Below are 24,762 nucleotides of genomic sequence, written 5' to 3'. Positions count from 1 at the left end.
ATGGATAAAGCAACAATGGAAACCCAGAGGAGATGTAAGGCTACACCTAGGAGCCAAGGGTTTATTTACAGTAGTTTTCTCCAATCTGGAAGACAAGGATCGAATATTTGATGGAGATTTGTATTTCTTTGCCTCAGCAGGTATTTACATGAGACCATGGAAACCCAACTTCGCACCGGAAAAGGAAACTTTCAAGCAGATACCAGTATGGATACGCCTTTTCTCTCTTCCAATTGACTATTGGGGACATGCAGCACTGGAACAAATAGGCAACAAGCTAGGGACCTTCATCAAAGCCTCAAAAGCGACATTACAAAAAAGGTATACCTCTTGTGCTAGAATCTGTGTAGAGATGGATGTTTCAGGAGCATTACATGAAAGCCTATAGCTGGAATACAGAGACGAAGATTATTTCCAAGCCATAGACTATGAGCAAATCCCGTTCCGATGTAGAAAATGTCATGAGCATGGTCATTTAATCAGAGAATGCCCAATGAACAAAATGGAAAAGGAAAACAAGGAAAACAAAGGAGACAAGAACAAAGAAGTCTTTACAAGACTGAAGGCCAAACAGAGAGCAAATAAAAAACACCAGACTAAAGCAAGCACTTCACATGGAAATACAAGAAATGCATTTGAAGTGCTAGAAACAGAAACAGAGTCAGAGGATAACAATAAGGAACAAGAAGCAGCGGAAATAGGCAGACCTACAACAACACCAGAAATGAACAAACCGGTGACGAAACCTTCAAATATCACCCATCAGGTTCAAGAAACAAGGGAGGGGGTAGAAGAAGATTCGAAGATGTTAACCAACGAAATCGGGCTCGAAGATATGGAATTAAGCGACATGCTAGAGCAAGAAGGGATGGATCTACCAAATATGGTTGAAAACTGGAAAAAGAAGGGAATGGAACACATATCGGAAGAGGAGGTAAATAGAATCAACGACATATTCATAGCACGACAACAGGCAGAGATGGAGTTGCAGAGTAAGTGCTTGGGAACAGCAAAAGGGCTAGGGGTACGCATGCAGGGACTACATCAAACCTCCAACAACTCCAAGCACCAGAAGAAAAGAGGAAGAAGGACTAACAATGAGGCATTACAAGAACTGGGACAGATGCTCTTAAATTTATGTAAGATGAAAGCCCTTGAGGCATTCTCACTAACCTCCTAAACTTTGTTTAAAATGAAATTTCTTTTTTGGAATTCTAGTGGGCTAAATAGCCAAAAAAAACAGCGTTTGTTAAAGAAGAAGGTCCAAAAGGAACAACTAGACATAGTGTTTGTGCAAGAAACTAATTGTTCAAGCAACATGATGGTCAATATCAGCAAAAAACTAGGTAAACGTATGGAATACTTGGAAACAACAAGCAATGGATGGGAGGGAGGCATGGTCATTATGTGGAATCCATAGGTAATCCATCTCATTTCCTCTGAAGCTGCCAAATCTTACATATCTATAGAAGTTCAAATAGTAGGGAATTCAGAAGCATATCTATGCACCAATGTCTATGGCCCTCAGAAAATAGAGGCCAAACTACTATTACTAAGAACACTATCCAACTTAAAGCTTAGATATCCTCAAGCTAAGGCGATCTTTGGAGGTGATTTCAATATGATAACTTCACTCACGAATATGAGAGGAGGTATCAGAAAGCTCAACAGGGACTCTGAAGCTTTCCTAGACTTCATCAGATTGGCCAGTCTGGTAGACGTCTTCCCCAAGAGCAGAGCTTTCACGTGGAACAACAAAAGGGGAGGTGAAAGGCAAATAGCCTCTCGTCTAGACAAATTTTTAGTAACAGAAACTATTCTCCTGGAAGGGATCACTGTTGAATCAGACATTCTTCCCACTGGAGGGTCGGACCATTGGCCCATTTCAATGACTGCAGCAATCCAAGGTACCCCCAGAAATAAACCTTTCAAATTTGAAAATTTCTGGCTCATTCATCCCGAGTTCATTCAGACAATTAAGCAATGGTGGAAAGAACCGTTAGGCATAAGGGGAACCAAACTGTATCTTCTACAGGCTAAGCTGAAACACATCAAAGCCAGAATCAAAGTCTGGAAACATGAAGTCTTTGGGAATATATTTAAAGAAAAAAAGAAACTGGAGGAGCAAATGGAACAAATTCATGAAGGATGGATTCAAGGGAACATAGACCAAGAAACTATGAATAGAGAACAGAAGCTAATGCAGGACTAGCAGCTACGATGTCAACAGGAGGAAACACTTTGGAAGCAAAAGTCCTGAATTCAATGGCTTAAGGAAGGTGAATAGAACACTAAATTCTTTCATAGAATTGCCATTGATCACAGAGGGGCTAACAAAATTCTAAGCCTTAAAGATGATTAGGGAACCTCTGTTCAGATTCATCAAGAAATCTCAAGCCTTCTTACAACCCATTTCAGCAACATTGCTCAGGAACTAGAGATCGACAGAGAGGAGGCCATTGAGGAACTTATAACTTCCATCCCCAAGCTAATCACGGAGGAGCAAAACATAGCTTTAAATCAAGAAATCTCCTTGGAAGAGGTGGAAGAGGCCGTAAAAGATATTCCAAATGGTAAAGCACCTAGACCTGATGGATTTACCATAGACTTTTACAAATCCTGTTGGGAAATAGTCAAGATAGAGGTATGGGAAGCAGTGGAGGATTCATGATGCTCCTCTTCAATCCTCAAGTCCCTCAACTCTACTTTCCTTGCCCTTATTCCAAAGGAGGAGGAAGCTAACATGCCGTCAAAGTTTCGTCCAATTGCGTTATGCAATGTCCTGTACAAGATTATTTCTAAAGTCTTAGCCAATCGAATGAAACCCATTCTTCCAGGTATTATTTCGAAAGAGAAATCTGGCTATGTAGAGGGGATACAGATTTTGGACAATATCATACTAGCACAACAGATGATTCATACTCTTCAAACACAGAAGAAAGCAGGCATGATGATGCAGTTAGACCTTTCAAAGGCTTATGATAAGGTAAACTGGCACTATCTGAAAACTATCTTAGAAGCCTTCTGTTTTGCTAAACAATGGATATTCTGGATCCTAGCTTTGGTCAAATCCACTAGATTTTCAATATTGGTGAATGGAGCACCATCAACCCAGTTCTCTCCTTCACGTGGTTTAAGGCCGGGTGATCCCTTATCCCCCTTCCTTTTCGTGATTTTAATGGAAGGTTTAAGCAGACTAATCAGAAAATCTAAAGAGGAGGGTATCATTGAAGGACTCCAACCCTTGCCCACAAGCTCGACAACAACACATCAATAGTTTGTAGATGACACAATGCTGCATGGTACACCCTCGGTCAAAGAAGCTATGGGATATAGGAGTATTCTCAATCTCTTTAGCAAAGTCTCAAGTATGGAGATTAATCTATCAAAATACTCTATTTTATTTTTTCATACGCACCTAGCAGTTCAGGAGAATCTCTCATCCATCTTAGGCTTCAAAAGATGCAACCTCCCCTTGAGATACCTCGGCGTTCCACTGACTGACAAGCCCTGGCAGAAATTGCACTGGGAAAAACTTTTAGCTAGCTTGGAAAAAAGATGTCATCATTGGACACACAGAACCCTTAACTTCGCAGGTCGCCTTGTCCTCACCAAAGCTGTCCTCCAGGCCATTCCGCATTACATGCTGTCCATTCTCCCAGCTCCCAAAGGGATTCTTCAGAAGATAAGGGTCATCCAAAGGGCTTTTCTCTGGTCGGGTAATTCAGGGAAGAAGAAATGGTCTCTAATGGCGTGGGATAAGCTTTGCAAACCCAAGCATTTGGGAGGGCTGAATCTGCAGGACCCTTTCACTGTTAACTGTGCCTGTGGAGCAAAATTATGGTGGAGGTGGCTAAAAGAACCCAACTTACCATGGGCCAAACATTGGAAAGAGAAGTATGCTCATAATTACAGACTGTAGAACTTAATCCGAATGTAAGAAACTCCAGAAGGCTCTCCAATTTGGAACATGGCGAGAACTAACCAACATATAATTCAGGAGAATTTTTTTTGGAAAATTCAAAATGGAAAGATTGCCCTTTTCTAGGAAGATGCGTGGAAAAAACTCCCTAATATGGAAAGCCCTGAATTCTTAGATACATAAAGAAGAAACCAAGAGCTAGGGAGAAGTACAGTGAACCAATACTGGAAACCAAATGAAAATGACCAAGCATGGAGAAGATGGATATTCGGTGAGATAGAACCTTTGATAGAAGAAAACAATAGTTTAAGGGAACTGAAAACAGAGCTGGCCAAAAGAAGGATAAGGACAGCAGGGGATAATGACCAATTACGCTGGGGCAAGCTTGAAGGGGGCAACTTCACACTCAAAGAAGCAAGAATCTATATAGAAGGTACTGAGCAGGAAGAAAAGGTCAATTGGCACCACAAAGTGTGGGATGCTCAACTATGGCCAAAGATTAAAACGTTCCTCTGGCTTCTGATGCACCGAAGAACGCTTACTTGGGAGAACCTCAGGAAAAAAGGGTTCATAGGCCCATCTCGCTGCCCCATGTGTGGAATTGAGGAGGAAACCATGAATCACATCCTCAATACTTGTGAATGGGCAGACAGTCTATGGAATTGGATGGAAACCATTCTTAAGAAGACGGATAGGGTAAGGAACTCAATTCAGGAAACCATAGAGAATTGGAGAGGTAATTTCTCCAATACCCAATTGGTAAATACAATCTGGAAACTCATCCCAGGGTTTATAGCTTGGAAGATTTGGAAAGAAAGAAACATGCGAGTATTCCTAAATGAAACAAGAGGCATAAACTTTAACAAAGATACAATCCTGCAAAACATCAAACAAACAACTCTCGCCAAAGGGAAAGCGGAACAGGACAAGAACATCTCAATCTCGGACTCATAGATTCTGAAAGATTTTGATATTAACATTGGAGCCATCAAGTTTTCATCAAATTATCGACAGAAACAAAGTACCAATGAGAATACCTGGACTCCTCCACCGACAGGCTTCCTCAAACTCAACTTTGACGGGGCCTCCAGGGGAAATCCAGGACCTGCAAGCATTGGCGGTGTTCTCAGAGACAACAAAGGTGAAATTCAACATATTTTTAGTCAATCACTGGGTGAAGGGACTAATAACGAAATGGAATTCGCCGCGCTTGAGCAAGGATTGAGAATTCTTAGACGACTGAAAGCTAGAGCCACCGTGGTGGAAGGGGATTCTCAACTGGTGATCACGGCAGCAAGAAGAATGTACACAGGAGCTAAGCCAAGTAAGGTCACGAAGCATTGGAGGCTTGCTAAGGTTACAAAACTCATCGCGGATCACCTAGCATGCCTGGACGGGCTAATCCTTCATGCAGTGAGAAGAAAGGCGAATGTAGTGGCAGATCATTTGGAAAATTACGGAATTGATAATCCCTCAGCCTACCTGGACACCTGTTGGCTTGAGGTCACATGCACCGAACTTCAGAATAGGTGCACTCTTCTTTCGAGGCAAGACATAATTTAACGGAAGAAGTGGGAAGGGGTACGAAGGATCTCCCCTTAATCAGTGAATGAAAACAACCAATCGAAGGGACAACAGGAGAAGTGGGTGGCAAACCCAGGAAGTACAAGAGAAGAAGTGAGAATTAATTCAGACGGACATAGTACTAGTTCCAAGGTGCACTTCGAACAAAAAATATGGGCAGCGCCGACATCAAATCACAAAGGGAGACACTTGGCAAACCACAAATTGGCTCAAGCGGGGCAGAGTTAATAATCAGGATTCGTATCATGAACAGAAATGTGGGAATTGGAGCAGCAGTTATTATGGCTGGACATGCGCTCATCCGATGGCGAAGTGGGAAGCCTTAGGCCGATCAAGGTTACCATCTACTATAACTAAGGCCTCCCACCAGAAGTGTGCCACTCTGCTTTCCCACGACAAGCTTCATAGCTTCAATTGTGATTTCAGAGGTCTCAGAGTTTCTGCGTTCCGACATAGCAGTATGGCTCGTGAGGGTAGCCGAAATGCTTCGGCTAACAAAGATCTTCAGAATGCTCGGGACTCCTATGAAACACGGACCTCCCTAAAAGAAAAGCGTAAGATTGAGGAGCTTGAAGCCATTGTCGCTGAGGAGGAAGAGCATCTTGAGGAGCAGGATCTGGAGAAGGAGGTGGAGTGGATTCAAGATCCGGGAACAACAACCACTCGGGCCACTCAATTTGTGTGCACTCAGGCTGAGATGTGGAGGATGAAGACTATGCTAGCCAAGGCAATTAGTATGCAAGGAGAATACATCAATCAGGCTCATCAAGCTATCTCCCTTATCTCTACAAAACACACGGTGAAACTGGACGCCTTAGATTTCAAGCTCAGTGCCCTGGTTCAACAAGTAGACACTCTCTCACAAAAAATGAGTGTTTTAATCAGTCTACTTAGGCACACCATCTGTCAGGATCCTTAGGTGCGGGGGAGGTTGCGGAGGAAGCTACAAGAACCAGTAAGGGGAAGCTTACCAGTCAGCGCACTACTCAACCTGGGATTTCGACTGCTCTGGCCAACCCGGAAGCTCCTACCAAAGATTATGTCATCCTTAAGCTATAATGGCTTGTCAGCTTCAGTTTGTTATTTCTGTTATGACTTGTTTTGTCTCTGTTCTCAAGGTTACTAGTCATTTTTACTGTTTTGACTTGTTTTTTGTCTCTGAAGTCCCTCTGGCTTTATTTTTGTCTTTCTACCCAATCACCGGAAAGGGCACTCTGTTTTGTAGTCTCCAGCCCTTCTAAGTGCTACCCTGCGTGGTATGCGTGGGGGTCGATAGCCAGAGTTTTAGTGGCTCATAAGCGTTGTAAACAGGCAAGGAAGCTTCTCATTAGTCTGTGCGAGTAGACCTTTTTGTACCTTATGTATTCTATGAATTAATACCAACACGCTCGTTTACAAAAAAAAAAAATCACGCATAATTATAATCAAACAAATAATCGATCATTATAACAAAAATGGAAAAGATGAACAAAAAAATATAAAGTCCAAAAAATTAATTCAAGTAATTAAATGTTGTGGTCCAATAAATTGATTCAAGTATTTTATGAGAGATTTTTCGGCGTAAATCACATGAAATTTCATTTGTCGACGCGTTTCGAACCCACTAGTGTGGTTCATCGTCAGAACAAGTTGAAGAATCAGATCTAGCATGCATGTTAAATACTCAGAGCAAAACATCCAACGGCTATTTGATTCAAGTAATTAAATGTTGTGAATTTCAAGTGAATGTTCCAAGAATTTGATCATTATATTCATAAACAGTAAACATAAATTTATCTCACTCAAAGATGAGAGTCGAACCCTATAAAGGTTCTTTATTTTTGAGGGAAATTTTTTTTTCATATGATCTTAATTTTAGATAAATATAGCTAAAAAATATTGGGAAAAAATGTACCGTTCATTTTTCTTACGACCACTCATCTATGCAGAATCATGATCTCATTATTTTTCACATTATAAAGAGAGATATAGAAAATAGGAATAATCCTACTCCAACAACCTCGCATAGAGTGGTCAGGTTTTTTGAAGGTTTTCCTATCGCCTCAACATTTATTCATCTTTAGGAGAAATCAGAGGACGCAAACCCAGATAACAAAAACTTCAACAAGAAAGACAAACCAATATAAAAAAACTAAGAAATTGATTTTGGGAATTACTTAGCCTTGTCAAATAGTGGAGAGAAAGGGCATGTCTCTAACCAAGCTCTGCAACCTAATAGGGCTTCACCACTTCTTGCATTGTACGATTATAGAGGCTCAATCACAAAACCATATTCACATTGCGCAAAACCATTATATACGAATACTTCGGCAGCCTCAGTATTTATACAGACGGAGAAGTCCAAACCCTATATTCGGACGCAGGGGTGGAAATTTCTTATCTCGTGGATGCTTCAAACTACGAGTTCAGCATTCCCCTGAACACCACTCTGGACTTTCCCCTGAGCACCATTATGGACGTGAAGGACGAAGTTTGTCTATCTCGGTAGGAAATATCTGATGGTTTGTTGGCAAAGTGGAATCTGAAATACCTTGGAGGTTGGCAAAAGTTGGGACTTCGAGGACAACTTTGAAAGTTAAGAGCAGTTTGTAGTGTACTAAGATGTCTGGACAAAGAGGCAGGTGCAGCATTATTTTAACCTAGAATGTAGAGGCCCGGGCATGTTATTTGAGGGAGATTTTTTCGGAGACTGTAAACTGCGCAGTGACATGTAACCAAGAACTATGGTATAATATGAACTTTAATCATTTTAACATCAAACACTTTTGTGAGCTAGATTATCTGCAGTGGATAGTGAAGGAGACAATGAGGCTCCATCCAGTGGCTCGTCCCCCGTCTCTCCACTCAGGCATGCAGAATCGCAAGATACGACATTCCTACGAACACGAGGTTGTTCGTCAACGTGTCCAGGATATAATTTGGGACTTAAAGTTGTTCAAATATCTCTGGCTAATCTCATCCATGGATTCCAGTGGAAGCTGCCTGGTGGGCAAACCCTAAAGACTTGGACATGGGCAACATATTTGGGCTGACATCTCCTAAAACATACCCTCTTCTTGCAATGGCCCGACCTCACCTGCCTTCCCATCTCTATAACTTCAATTCCTCCCACCCTTGAAAAGGCTGTGTTTGGCCTTGTTTATGGATATATAAGTTGATCTGCATCTGATATGTAAGTGAATCTAGAAATGTACAACAGGTTTGAATTCTTTTTTCTTCTTGAGCTTATTAAATATATTCTCATTCATAGGCAGAAACACATCTTTTTTACACTGAATCATTCTTGATGGTTAGTTTTCCTCGTGCAAAAGGTGCTCTCCAATTTGATGCAAGAGTGTTTTGCGACCATGGTTAGTTTTCCTTGTGCAAAAGGCACTCTCCAATATGGTAGAGAAATTATGGTTAGTTTTCCTCGTGCAAAAGGCACTCTCCAATATGATAGAGACATTATAATATAATGTAACTTCATGTAAATATTTTAATTATATTTTATTAGGTAAAAATAAAATCAGCATAAATTTGTTTTAAGCATAGATATAATATGAGTTTATGCTCATCAATTTTTTTTAAGTGTAAACTTATTTTCTAGTGAAAAAATAATGTGTAATTTATTGTTTAAATTGTATTTTTGAATGTTATAGAGATTACATAACATGTGTATTGATATTTTCTTTTAACATTTTTTTTTAATATATAGATATATATGAAGTTCATATCACCTATTAAAATATTTTGAAAAAGTTCAAAGTTTAAACATCTTACTCACATATTCTTTTACTTCTAATTATTTTACATAAAATTATATTAGGCCATATGCACAATTAATTAATTATGTATAACACGTTTTATTATTATTATTATTATAGCTAACATTGAGTTTCTATTTAGAGATTTATTTTTATTTAAGATTGACAAACATACTTGCACATCACCCTCACAGTGGGTTATGTTTTACACATCACCTTGGGACTGGGTTGTAGAATGAGTCTCTCTACTCAATAAAAATAAAAATAAAATAATTATTAATTATAATTAATAGTTAAATTAGGTTAGATCTATCTTAATTCCAAATCTACTCAATTTTTAGAGATCAAATTTCTTAAAATACATTTTTTTTTAACATTTCAATAAGCCTCTCCTCATCTAAAATTAAATGAATCTAAAGTAATATTTACAACAGAGAACTTAATAATGTAAATGTAAATAAGTTAAATGAATCTAAATTGATGTTTAGAACAATAGACAACTTAATAATATAAATATGTAAATAAAAGTAACCTTTTAAAAATAAAATTCAAATTATTTTATAACTTAATAATATAAATGTAAATAAAGGTAACCTTTTACAAATAAGAATTCAAATTATTTTATAAATTATCTTTTTCTTATTTTATAAATTATCTTTTGAGTAAAATTTATAGTTTCAATGTAAAATTGTGTAATTTTACAAATTGATTTAAAATATATATATTAATATTTGTTTATTATATTAATCAATGTTAATAGTTTATATTTTTAACATATGGACCAGTCGTATACAAGTATTTAATCTACATAGATGTATATGTTGGATCTCTGTGTGCTTATTACTAGCTCCGTACAAAATTCTTTACGCATGTTCTTAATAGGTAAGATTTGTTTTCTAAACATTCAGATCGCTTTAAAGTGATTCGAACATGGTTTTGAGGGGAACATTGCCTTTTTAATATTAATATATTTAATTTTATATTCACTTTTTAATATTAATATATTAATAATGAGCAGTAGCAGATTTATAAAATATGTATTAGTTGAGTTATTAGGATTGATATGGGTGTTGTATTTTAAATATTAATATAGATAATAGTATATTAATTTTTAATATTAATGATATTATATTAAGTTTGAGAGAAGATTTTTTGGTGAAAATCACATTGGGATGCTTTTGTCGATGCGTTTCGAACCAACCAGTGTGGTTCATTGTTAGGACAAGTTGAAGGAACAGATCTCGTTTTGCATATTAAATAGTCAGAGGAAAATATTCAAAGGCTATATTTCTTGACCAGGTAATGGCTAATTAATCCGAACAAAAGCCGGAATAGTGGTGGAATCTCTGCACCTTTTAAGAAATGCCAGATCTGACTTCAACTTTGAAACTTGCAAATGTGCCCGTTCAAAACGATGAACCTTAGTTGCAGTGGTTCTTCCGTGCAGGGATTCAATTATTGAATTTAGGCTTCTGTGATCCATATCAAGTTTGAGAGAAGATTCTTCGGCGAAAATCACATTGGAGTGTGGTTCATTGTCAGGACAAGTTGAAGGAATAGATCTCGCTTTGCATATTAAATAGTCAGAGCAGAACATCCAACGGCTATATTTCTTGACTAGGTAATGGCTGATTAATCCGAGCAAAAGCCGGAATAGTAGTGGAATCTCTGCACCTTTTAAGAAATGCCAGATCTGACTTCAAATTTGAAACCTGCAAGCGTTCCCGTTCAAAACGATGAACCTTAGTTGCAGTGGTTCTTCCGTGCAGGGATTCAATTATTGAATTTAGGCTTCTGTGATCCATATCAAGTTTGAGAGAAGATTCTTCGACGAAAAACACATTGGGATGCTTTTGTCGACCCGTTTCGAACCAACCAGTGTGGTTCATCATCAGGACAAGTTGAAGGAACATATCTCACTTTGCATATTAAATAGTCGGAGCAGAACATCCAATGGCTATATTTCTTGACCCGGTAACAATTGATTAATCCGAGCAAAAGCCGGAATAGTGGTGGAATCTCTGCACCTTTTAAGAAATGCCAGATATGACTTCAACTTTGAAACCTACAAGCGTGCTCGTTCAAAACGATGAACCTTAGTTGCAGTTGTTCTTCCGTGCAGGGATTCAATTAGTGAAATTTAGTTTTTATTAATTTTTAGATTTAAATTGTTTGAATATAATTTATTTATATTAATAAATGTGGTTGATATATGTTGATAAGTATACAATAATCACATGCATAATTATATTAGTAAATGTGGTTGATAGGCATCTATTAATTACATTAATAATTATTAAGTGTATGATAGGGATTTAATATTAATATTAATTGTCATGTAATTGTAATAATTATCTAAGTAATAATTAAGTCTTATAGCATTAAAATATTATAAATTATAATATTTGGAGGGTTTCAAAATTTTGTATGTGGTGTTAGTTCGTTGTAGGTGGAAACAATTCGTTACATCTACATCAAGCGTCGGGGCCCTGTGAGGTTGTGAGGGCAATTGCACTGATCGACTAATGAGTGACCCCTCAAGGGGGGTGGGGGGAGGAGTGGGGGAGGGGTCGGCGTCCTCCTATAAAAGTGCAGTCAACAGAGCCCATAAGGTCATGGGCGGTAGCACAAGTATGGCGGCTTGGTGAAAGGAGGAAGCGGAACACCTATGATGGGAGCCCAATGACAAGCCAAAGATTGAGGGCGTTGCCTTCCAAAATTTGTCCAAAACCAAAAATTCATGATCCCAAATAATCAATTAGAGAAGACCCGCCAGCTCATTGAGGACCATGTCATCATCTGCAAGTTCATAGGGATTTGGCCAAAGGAAAAAGAGATTGTTTAATGGATTAGGAAAAATGGAATCCACAAGGGCCAGTGGAATTTAGGTTGAGAGCCAAAGGATTTTTTACAATAATATTCATAGATCTGACAGACCAAAAAGGGTTTTCAAGAATAAGTCGTATTTCATGGACAATGTAGGGCTATTCATTCACTTCTAGGAGGAACGTAATAATCTGGAGAAAGAGCAGATCTTAGTGGCTCCAATATGGGTGTGCCTCTTCTCCCTACCAAAAGGCTTCTAGGAACCAGAAATACTGAAGGGAACTGGCAACTCCATAGGAGAATTAGTGAAGATCTCATAGATTAACAAGAGAAGGTGACATGTGTCCTATGTTCGAATATAAGTTCACATGAAAATCTCCCAACCCTTACTAGGGTCTATAGATCTGGAATACCAAGATACAATCTCGACCCAGTCACTTGATTATGAGCATGTGCCATTTAAATGTCTTCATTGCCATGAATATGGCCACTTTTTCAGGGATTGTCCACTCACAATAGCGGGGGAGAAAAAGGTTAAAGAGATAAAGGATGAGGAGGAGTTTCAAACTTTTGGCCCAACCAAAGGTAAACCTGTCAAAAATCAGTCGAATTACCAAGGTACTCAAGTCAGTTCAATGAGGACACAACATAATATCTAAGGTTCACAATCAAATTCACGGAATTTGACCTGGCCACACCAAGATATAGGCCCAACGAAGGTGTAGAAGGTAAAGGACAATAACCCCCTTACAATATTGGAGAATACAGAAATCCATGGAGACAATGAGAGCCATGTAGAACAAATGGTGATCGAGCTAATGGATGTAGAACAGCTGAAAAATAAGGCAATAGAGAAAATAAATCCAAAATGAAAAACATCGGAAGATCTTGAGGAAGACTGAAAGATCAAATATATCCTACTCCACACCAGAAAAATCCTTGAACTCAAGGAGAAACATAATAGATTGAGAACCGATGAGAAAACCATGCTGGAATTCTTCAAGGTCTAGGTTAAGGTCGATTTCAAGGACATACCTTTTAATCAACTAATGCACTTTCGGTATTTGTTTTTCCAATGGTGCACTAGGCTAGCCCAGCTCAAAGGAGAGAAAAAGAATGTAAGCCAAAGAAAAGAAGGGGGTCAGCTCATCCCCCCTCAGCCGGATCTGGCAAGGTAGACAAAGGTAAGAAGGGGCGCAAATCGTCAAGAGAAATGCTAAAGGAAGGAGGGGAATTTTTTTTTAACTATGGCCAAATGAGCCAACTCACGAGTATTACCCCCACTTACTTCACCTTACTTAATGAAGACCATATCATGGAACATCTGGGGCTTAAACAATCCAAGTAATATCTATTATCTCAAATAAAAAAAATCATTAAAGAGAAATTAAAGATTATGTTGCTACAAGAAACTAAAGCTGCAAGTGATAGGATAGAAGGAATAAGGCATAAATATTGGAGGGGTTGTAAGGTAATGGTCATTGACGCTCACAGGACAATAGGGCGATTGGTCATACTCTGGGACCCAAATCGGGTGTTATTCCATGATATTATGGCTACAGGGCATAGCCTAATGGGTAGGTTTTGTTGCCTGGGGTTTGAGGAGTGGTCCACTCTAATTGCAGTCTATGGACCTCCCATACCAACACAAAAAGAAAAATTATTGGAGCACTTGAGAAAGATGAAGCAATCCCTACTAGATGCTTGTTGGATAGTATGGGGGTATTTCAATATGGTCAGTAATCTGGAGGAAAAGACGGGGGGGAGTTTGAGATGCCCAGATCCATCTTTAGCACTATTTAATGACATAATCCATGACTTAAGACTAGCTAAAGTAGAGACTTGGAATGGTGCTCACACATGGAACAATAAGAGGGGAGGTTCATAAAAAAACCGCAAGCAAGCTGGACAAATTCCTCCTCTCAGAGGAGGTTTTAGCGAGGGATGTCTATATTGAGGCTAAGACTCTTCCAAGTATGGGGTCATACCACTGGCCCATCTAATTAGAGATTGACCTAAAATCTGACCCTTCTAACAAACACTTCCACTTTGAGAGATTTTGGATTTGACACTCATAATTTATAAACAAACTGGAACAATGGTGATAGGATATTATAGTGCAGGTAGATAGTAGGATGAAAACATTCTAAAGGAAACTGAAAGAGTTAAATCAAAAGATCAAAGCCTGGAATCAACAAGTCTTCGGGGAAATACACAAGAGAAAAAATCATTTGGAGGAAAAGATGGCAGCTATACAGGGATAAATCATTCTGGAAGGAAGATTAGAGGCCCTCACGAAAGAGGAAGGAAATCTCATCTAGGAGATCGAGGAGTAACAGAAAAAACAAGAAATTATATGGAGACGGAAATCTCACATACAATGGTTGAGAGAAGGGGAAAGGAACACCCACTTCTTCCACCTCACCGTGATCAACCACCGCCACCATAATATAATCTTCTCTCTAACATCTTGGGGTGGAGATCAAGTAGTAAATCACAATGATATGGAGAATGAGCTACTCTCCTTCTTCTCATGCCTTTTATCATAAGGGGATCAAGACAAAACTAAGGCCATTGGCTGGGTGGCAGAGCACATTTTGAGGCCGATAACATCTAAAGAAAATGAAGCTCGATTAAGAGAAATATAGTTCGAGGAGGTTGAGTTGGTGGTGAAAGACTTTTCAAACAATAAGCCCCTCAACCCAGATGGATTCACCTCAGAATTATATAAGGCCTCTTGGCACTTGGCAAGGATATCGTTGAAATTATAGAGGAATACCAAAATCAGAAACAAATCTAGTCAGGATTGAATGCCAACTTTGTCTCTATAATCCCAAAGTCGAACGCGGTTGATGACCCTATTCGATTCAGGACCATTGTGTTGTGAAATTTGATCCCCAAGATCATGTCCTTTGTCATCATTTGAAGGTTTAACCCCCTACTTCAGCACATCACTAGCTCAGAACAATCTAGATTTGTGGCAGGCATACAAATCCTCTATGGAATCATAGTGACGCATGAGATAATTCATTCTATGAAGAGCACGAGGAAGTAAGGAACTTTGGTGAAACTCGACCTATCTAAAACCTATGACATGTTGAATTGGAAATTCCTCACCAGCACATTCGCGAAATTTGGGTTCTTAGGATAATGTATCAGATGGATCAAGTCGTTAATATCCACACATTTTATCTATATCCTCCTCAATGGATCTCGACCAAGCACATTCAAAGCATCTAAGGGTCTGCTTCAAGGGGGTCCACTTTCGATATTCCTATTCATAATAACATCTAAAAGGATTGGGATATCCTTGCAGGTAGAAATGTTGTTAGGTAGGATTAGAGGTATGAAGACACCCAACACAAATTTTAGAACAACACATCAACTATTGATAAATGACAATTTTCTCTTTGGAGAACCATCTGTGCAGGAGACAAGAGCCATCATCTAAATTCTGGTGGACTTCTAGAATTGAAGAAGAAACATCAGAAGAAGGAGCAACTACACCTCCTAGACAAGATAGAGCAATTACACCTCACAAAACAAGTATAACAAATACACCTACTAGACCCCATCTCATAAACCCTAAAAGATGGAGTTCCATAAGAATGTCTATTGGTACATCTACTAAAGGAAAAAGGGTGCACTGAAGAACCTATACATATATCCAGTGTACAATCTGAGGATAGTAATTATGGATTCCCTATTGAGGAATAAGGGCTTGAGGCAGAGACTGCTAAAATAGGGATAGTTGTAAAAACATCAGTTGAAATAGGTGTTCCTCATACAAACATTCCTACAAAATTTGAGGAAGCATCTGAGAAATTAACTCCTCTACAAAATAATATGAAAAAGACACCATTGAAGAAATCATTGGGTGGAAAGAATCCTAAGAACAAATTATGGGTGACTATTACACCATCAACTATTCTAGTATCAGAGGAGTGTACTAATACAACAAAATCAAAGGAGGCTAAGGGACAACCGAATTAAGAGAAAGCAGAAGAATTTATGAAATAATATACCCTCGCACTTGAAGTCCATGTTGTTTCACCTAAACCAAAGGAACCCGAGGAACAATAGAAAAAGGGATATCCCACAAAGGAACAAGAAATTGTCTCTTTATAAGGTAAGGTTGAGACCGGCCTCCTTATTCAAAAAATTAGTAAATTAAAGGAGTAAAATGAGAATTAAGAAAACAACGTACCATGGTTAAGGGGAAGCTTCAATTTAGAAAAAAAAAATGGATTAGAAACCCTAGCAAAAGTGGCATCAGTAATGTCACTTGATGATATAATGGTGAGATTGTGTGATGGGTGCAAGCAAGTGTTGGAGGAAGTAGATTATGAAAGGCTAACCATTGTTTCAGTGGGAATCAAAGTTGAGAGCAAGATAAAGAATTACAATCGACTATTCCACAAGAACCAACTAAAGATGATTTTATTACACAAGAAACAACAGTTCGAGCAGAGTGGGCTGGAGAAAAGTAATAAGCTATTCCACAAGAACCTATTTATGACGTTGTTGTTACATAAGAGCTAGTAGCCGAAATAGAGTAAACTGAAATAAAATAGGTCTTTGCTCCATAAGAACATATTGCCAATATTGTTGTCACAAAAGAACCAACAGTTGAGGAAGTGCAACCGATGGAGAAAGGGGACGAAGAGATGTTTCAGGAAGTTGTTGAAACTACTATTGTAATAGTAATGGAAGTAGCCAAGTCAAAATATGAGGAGCCATTGAAGTCAATATTTTTAACTTAGGAATTAAAGTGGAAGAAATTAGCACTCTTATTGAAAGATGAAATTATTCCTCTGAAATGGCATCAGGAATTGTTGATGATCTAAAGAGGACATGGGTTGAAAAGATCATAGTTCAATATTTGATGAGGATCCAAAGAGAAATAATGCAGAAACTATTACAAGTTAAATAATTGCAAGGGGAAGTACAATTGTTACAATGAGAAAATGAGACTATGTATGAACTTGCTCACATTATATTAAGTGGTAGACCTAGTTCTCTACCCTATCCACTATTTCTGCAAGAAAAGTGTTTTCTTGTTCGATTAATATCCCTCAAGAAGAAACGAGCATATCAGATAAGTGGGGCTCAATAATTTTTGGAAACTCTCGAGAAGGCAACTCCTCCAGAACAACATTTACTATGTGAATTTTATTTGCATGACTATGACTATTGATGAGCCTCATTATTGCAACAATAATGTTGAAACTCCCAAGGCTACCAACTTTAATTATCAACCCAGAGTTCGTACAAAATTAAGAGGTATTGGCACTATATGTGTAGCACACAATGTGTCTTTCCTTTTCTTCCATGATGTAATGGAGTGCAGGTAATGAAATCAAATCCTAACTAGTTGCAGAAATGGAAATGCTCGAAATGGAAACCTTAACCTATTGCAAGAAAGAAAATACAAGGAAGGAAAAACTATTCTAATTTCATAAATTAAAGATCATAAAATAAATATCAATCCTTACATTTCAAAGAGTTTAGATCCATTGACAGATTTCTTTGGATTTGGCAATCAAGAAAATCATTATTGTATTATCCAATTCATAAATTTGTCCATTAACCCAAATTGCTGAGATGTTTTGCATGGGTAAAAAAGCAAGTCCTAAGTGGTGTTTATTCTTCATCAACCATTTATTTAGAACCTAGGGTTCATTATTCAACCCTAAGGGACAAAAACAAATCTTTTTTGAGAAAATCTGGACAAGTATATACATGTTGGAAGAGTGCTACAGGAAATAAGTTTGCTACAGGAAGATATAATTCACTGAATGGTCAAGCAAATAAAATCCAAATTGGATAGGAAAAATTTTGATATTTACTAAGATGTCTTAGGTCTAAATTCCAAGTGGAATCACTCAAAATTACCCCTGTTAACACATGCTAAAAAGCAACATAAAATAACTAGTTTAAAATCTAGAAATTTGAGAACTAGTGAGCTAGTTAAGCTATCAAATGACTAACCTAATCAAGTGCAAATGTGTTGACGGTGTTGGACCCACCAACATTCAGGGGATCACCCGAATATGAAGTCCCAACTAGACCTCACACTCTTTCTTGTTAGTACATGAGAATGGTATGCTTTGTGTTCGAGAAGTGAGGTTCATGTGCCTGGTGAATGCTAGTGTACTTGTGTCAATGGTTCTTTCACTATAGAGGGGGAGGGTGGGAGTGAGTCCCAAGTTGGCTGGGATGAAATCCCAACTCGACTAGGAACACACAACATAACAGGACGTGCACAACTTCCAGAGGAGCAGTCCACATGGATAAGGCAGTCACAACACACAAGGTAAGATAACACATACAACACTCAACTAATGAGTTCGCACGAGTTCAACAGTTGTTACAACAAGTTTTCTGTGAAAGTTTTGTCTGTTTCTTGGGGGGATAGAAACTACAAGGTAGACAACATTAACAACATATACAACACATTTTCACAAGGTCATGGGCGGTAGCACAAGTATGGCAGTTTGGGGAAAGGAGGAAGCACAATCACCAATGATGGGAGCCCAATGGCAAGCCAAATCTCGAGGGCACTGCCTTCCAAAAGTTGTCCAAAACCCAAAATTTGCGATCCCAAATTATCGATTGGAGAAGACCCACTAGTTCATTGAGGACCATGCCATCATTTGTAAGTTCATAGCGGTTTGGCCAAAGGAAAAAGAGATTGTTTAATGGATTAGGAAAAATGGAATCCACAAGGGCTAGTGGAATTTAGGTTGAGAGCCAAAGGATTTTTTACAATCATCTTCATAGATCTGACAGACCAAAAAGGGTTTTTAAGAATGAGTTGTATTTCATGAACAATGTAGGGCTATTCATTCACTTCTAGGAGGAACATTATAATCTGGAGAAAGAGTAGATCTTAGCGTCTCCAATATGGGTCTGCCTCTTCTCCCTGCCAAATGACTTCTGGGAACCAGATATACTGAAGGGAATTGGAAACTCCATAGGAGAATTAGTGAAGGTCTCAGAGATTAACAAGCGAAGGCGACAGGCGTTCTATGCCCAGATATTCGTTCAGATGAAAATCTCCCAACCCTTGCTAGGGTCTATAGATCTGGAATACCAAAATACGATCTCGACCCAGTTACTTGATTATGAGCATGTGCCATTTAAATGTCTTCATTTCCATGAATATGGCCACTTTTTCAGGGATTGTTCACTCACAATAGCGGGGTAGAAAAAGGTTAAAGAGATAAAGGATGATGAGGAGTTTCAAATTGTTGGCCCACACAAAGTTAAACCTACCAAAAATCAGTCAAATTACCAAGGTACTTAAGTGAGTTCGATGAGGAAACAACATAATATTTAAGTTTCACAATCAAATTCACTGAATTTGACCTTGCCACACCAAGATATAGGCCTAACGAAGGCATAGAAGGTAAAGGACAATAACCCCCTTACAATCTTGGAGAATACAGAAATCCATGTAGACAATGAGAGCCAGGCATAACAAATGGTGATCGAGCTAATGGATGTAGACCAACTGAAAAATAAGGCAATAAAGAAAATAAATCCAAAATGAAAAACATCGAAAGATCTTGAGGAAGACTGAAAGCTCAAACAGATCCTACTCCACACCAGAAAAATCCTTGAACTCAAGGAGAAACATAATAGATTGAGAACTGATGAGAAAACCATGCTGAAATTCTTCAAGGTCTGGGTTAAGGTCAATGTCAAGGACATACGTTTTAATCAACTAATGCACTTTCAATATTTGTTTGTTCAATGGTGGACTAGGCTATCCAAGCTCAAAGGAGAGCGAAAGAATGTAAGCCAAAGAAAAGAAGAGGGTCAACTCATCCCCCCACAGGTAGATCTGGCAAGGTATACAAAGGTAAGAAGGGGTGCAAATCATCAAGAGAAATGTTGAAGGAAGGAGGGGAATGTTTTCTTAACTATGGCCAAATGAGCTAGCTCACGAAGTATTACCCCCGCTTCCTTCACCTTACTTAATGAAGATTGTATCATGGAATATCTAGGGCTTAAACAATCCAAGTAATCTCTATTATCTCAAATAAAAAATCATTAAGGAGAAACTAAAGACTATGTTGCTACAAGAAACTGAAGTGTCAGGTGATAGGATAGAAGGAATAAGGCATAAATATTGGAGGGGTTGTAAGGTAATGGTCATTGATGCTCATGGGACAACAGGGGGATTGGTCATACTCTGGGACCCAAATCGAGTGTGATTCCGTGATAATATGGCTACGGGGCATAACTTGATGGGTAGGTTTCATTGCCTGGGGTATGAGGAGTGGTCCACTCTAACTACAGTCTATGGACCTCCCATATCAACACAAAAGGAAAAAATATTGGAGCAGTTGAGAAAGATGAAGCAATCCCTACTAGATGCTTTTTGGATAGTAGGGGGGTATTTCAATATGATCAGTAATCTGGAGGAAAAGAGGGGGGGTGGTTGGGGGGGGGGGAGTTTGAGATGCCCGGATCCAGCTTTAGCACTATTTAATGACATCATCCATGACTTAAGACTAGCTAAAGTAGAGACTTGGAATGGTGCTCACACATGGAACAATAGGAGGGGAGGTTCATAAAAAACCGCAAGCAAGTTGGAAAAATTCCTCCTCTTAGAGGAGGTTTTGGCGAGGGATGTCTATATTGAGGCTAAGACTCTTCCAAGTATGGGGTCATACCATTGGCCCATCTAATTAGAGATTGTCCTAAAATCTGACCTTGCTAACAAACACTTCCACTTTGAGAGCTTTTGGATTTGACACTCATAATTTATAAACAAATTGGAACAATAGTGATAGGATATTATAGTGCAGGTAGATAGTAGGATGCAAACATTCCAAAGGAAACTGAAAGAGTTGAAGCTAAAGATCAAAGCATGGAATCAACAAGTCTTCGGGGACATACACAAGAGAAAAAAGCATTTGGAGGACAATATGGAAACTATACAAGGATAAATCATTCTGTAAGGAAGATTAGAGACCCTCACGGAAGAGGAAGGAAAGCAATCTAGGAGATTGAGGAGCAATAGAAACAAGAAGAAATTATATCTAGATGGAAATCCCACATACAATGGTTGAGAGAAGGGGAAAGGAACACCCACTTCTTCCACCTCTCCATGATCAACCACCGCCACCATAATAGAATATTCTATCTAACCTCTTGGGGTGGATATCAAGTAGTAACTCACAACGATATGGAGAATGAGCTACTCTCCTTCTTCTCGGGCCTTTTATCAGAAGGGGATCAAGACAGAACTAAGGCCATTGGATGGGTGGCAGAGCACATTATGAGGCTTATAACATCTTAACAAAATGAAGCCCAATTAAGAGAAATATAGTTTGAGGAGGTTGAGCTGGTGGTGAAAGACTTTTCAAACAATAAGCCCCTCGACCCAGATGGATTCACCTCAGAATTATAGAAGGCCTCTTGGCACTTGGCAAGGATATCATTGAAATTATAGAGGAACCCCAGAATGAGAAACAGATCTAGTCAAGATTGAATGCCACCTTTTTCACTATAATCCCAAAGTCGAACACAGTTGATGACCCTATCAGATTAGGGACCATTGTGTTGTGTAATGTGATCTCCAAGACCATGTCCTTTGTCATCATTTCAAGGCTTAACCCCCTACTTCATCACATCACCAGCTTAGAACAATCTAGATTTGTGGCAGGCATACAAATCCTCTATGGAATCATAGTGATGCATGGGATAATTCATTCTATGAAGAGCACGAGGAAGTAGGGAACATTGGTGAAACTCGATCTATCTAAAGCCCATGACACACTGAATTGGACATTCCTCAACTGCACATTCACAGAATTTGGGTTCTTGGGATAATGGATTAGATGGATAAAGTCATTGATATCCACACCTTTTGTCTCTATCCTCCTTAATGGATCTCAACCAAGCACATTCAGAGCATCTAAGGTTCTGCTTCAAGGGGATCCACTTTCTACGTTCCTATTCATAATAACATCTAAAAGGCTTGGGATATCCTTGTAGGTAGAAACGATGTAAAGTAGGATTAGAGGTATGAAGACACCCAACACAGATTTTAGAACAACGCACCAACTATTCATAGATGACACTTTTCTCTTTGGAGAACCATCTATGCGGGAGATAAGAGCCATCATCACAATTCTGGTGGACTTCTATAATTGAAGAAGCAACATCAGAAGAAGGAGCAACTAAACCTCCTAGACAAGATAGAGCAATTACACCTCCTAGAACAAGTATAACAAATACACCTACTAGACCCCATCTCATAAACCCTAAAAGATGGAGTTCCATAAGAACGTCTATTGGTACATCTACTGAAGGAAAAAGGGTGCACTAAAGAACCTATGTATATATCCAGTGGACAATCTGAGGATAGTAATTATGGATTCCCTATTGAGGAATAAGGTCTTGAGACAGAGACTGCTGAAATAGAGGTAGTTGTAACAACGTTAGTTGAAATAGGTGTTCCTCAGACAAAAAATGCTACAAAATTTGAGGAAGCATCTGAGAAATTAACTCCTCTAAAAAATAAGATGAAAAAGACGCCATTGAAGAAGTCATTGGGTGGAAAGAATCCTAAGAACAGAGTGTGGGTGATTATTACACCATCAACTATTCCAATACAGGAGGAGTGTACTAATACAACAAAATCAAAGGAGGATAAGGGATGACAAAATTAAGAGAAAGCAAAAGAATTCATGAAATAAAATACCATTTCACCTTAAGTACATGTTGTTTCACCTAAACCAAAGGAACTCGAGGAACAATAGAAAAAGGAATATCCCACAAAGGAACAAGAAAATCTCTCTTTACCAAGTAAGCTTGAAACTGGCCTCCTTATTTAGAAAATTAATAAATTGAAGGAGTAAAATGAGAATTTAAGAAAACAACATACCATGGTTAAAGGGAAGTTTGAATTTAGAAAACAAAATGGATTAGAAACCCTAGTAAAAGTGGTATAAGTATTGTCACTTGATGGTATAATGGTGAGATTGTGTGATGGGTGTAAGCAAGTGTTGGACGACGCAGATTATGAAAGGCTAACCATTGTTTCACTAGGAATCCAAGTTGAGAGCAAGATAAAGAATTCTAAACCACTATTCCACAAGAACTAGCTAAAGATGATGTTACTACAAAAGAAACAATAATTTGAGCAGAGCGGGATGGAGAAAAATAATATGCTATTCCACAAGAACCTATTTATGATGTTGTTGTTACATAAGAGCTAGTAGCTGAAATAGAGTAAACTGAAATAAAATAGGTCTTTGCTCCACAAGAACATATTGCCAAACTTGTTGTCACAAAAGAACCAACAGTTGAGGAAGTGCAACCGATGGAGAAAGAGGATGAAGACATGTTTTAGGAAGTTGTTGAAACTAATACTGTAAAAGTAACAGAAGTAACATTCAGGGATCACCCCAGTATGAAGTCCCAACTAAACCTTACACCGTTTGGTGTGGGATTCCCATCCGGTGTGATGGCCCGGTTGCCATTGTCTTAAGGATTTGCCTCAACTCTTGCTTGTGAGCACATGAGAATGGTCTTCCTTGTCTTCGAGAAGTGAGGTTCACGTGCCTGGTAAATGCTAGTGTACTTGTGTCAATAGCTCTTTCACTATAGAGGGATAGGGTGGGAGTGAGTCCCAAGTTGGTTGGGATGAAGTCCCAACTCGGCTAGGAATACAAAACGCAACAGGAAATGCACAGCTTCCGGAGGAGCAGTCCACACGGATGTGGCAGTCACAACACACAAGGTAAGATAGCACGTACAACACTCAGCCGATGAGTTCGCATGAGTGCAACGGTTGTTACAACAATTTTTATGTGGAAGGTTTGTCTGTTGTTCAGGGAGGTAGCCACCATGGGGTAGACAACGTTAACAACATATACAACACATTTTCATTAACAAATTATGTATTACAACAAGTGAAATAAGTTCAAGTGTTCAACACAGGTTAAAGCAACATGCACTGCAAGTGTTCAAGATTAGTCTTACAACAGTTACAATACATGTGATAAAATGTGTTGGCCTATTAGCATGCTTCTGAATTAAGAGAAAGTTCCAAGACACGTCATTACACCATACATCACTAACCCTGAGCGAGGGGCATTGGAGCCACTACTTACTCCTCAAAGAAAAGATTACAGACTCTCTTGGCTATGTGGGAGGAGCTGAGGTGAAAATTCCTTGGCATGTACAAATGAGGGGGTATTTGTTATGAAACCAACTCACAAAAAGATAGAAAAGATAGATCAACGCCTTAGAATTCAGCCTCTTTGAGGGGGCAACCTCCTTTACATTACATAAATGAACAATTCTTGGATTATTCAAATGACAAAACCTCCTTTCTATATATAGGAGTCTAAGGAGTCACAATATAACCTAGCCGACCTAACAATAATAATATAAAGGCACAAAAATAACAATAGAGGGATTCTATGGGGCACAGTAATAACAATATGGGGACAATAGGGGCACAACATTATTAATAAGGGATAAAACTATAATAGTAATGGGGTAATCACTAGTATTGTAGGGACCTAACATGCCCCTCTCCTTCAAAAAAGTGTTGTCCTCAACGCTTGAATAGTTCTGGATGCTTTTGTATAAAATTCTCATCCTCCCATGTGGAATCTTTAGTGGATAAGTTCTTCCACTTGATGAGATACTTCGAAA

The 24,762-nt window shown here is 38.6% G+C and overlaps 1 protein-coding gene across 1 annotated transcript; it reads left to right on the top strand.

Annotated features, from left to right (window-relative positions):
• Positions 1-1,642: 1,642 nt before the first annotated feature.
• LOC149253745 (uncharacterized) lies at positions 1,643-2,212 on the top strand. Its single transcript, XM_089454582.1, has one exon. The coding sequence runs from the start codon at positions 1,643-1,645 to the stop codon at positions 2,210-2,212; it is 570 nt and encodes a 189-aa protein (XP_089310708.1).
• Positions 2,213-24,762: the final 22,550 nt, after the last annotated feature.

This window comes from Pinus tabuliformis, chromosome 7 (genome assembly GCF_031772625.1).
Source record: "Pinus tabuliformis cultivar Carrire ecotype Pingquan chromosome 7, CPIR1, whole genome shotgun sequence".
In the NCBI taxonomy this organism is placed as follows: Eukaryota; Viridiplantae; Streptophyta; class Pinopsida; order Pinales; family Pinaceae; genus Pinus; species Pinus tabuliformis.
This window is presented reverse-complemented; position numbering and strand designations above follow the sequence as displayed.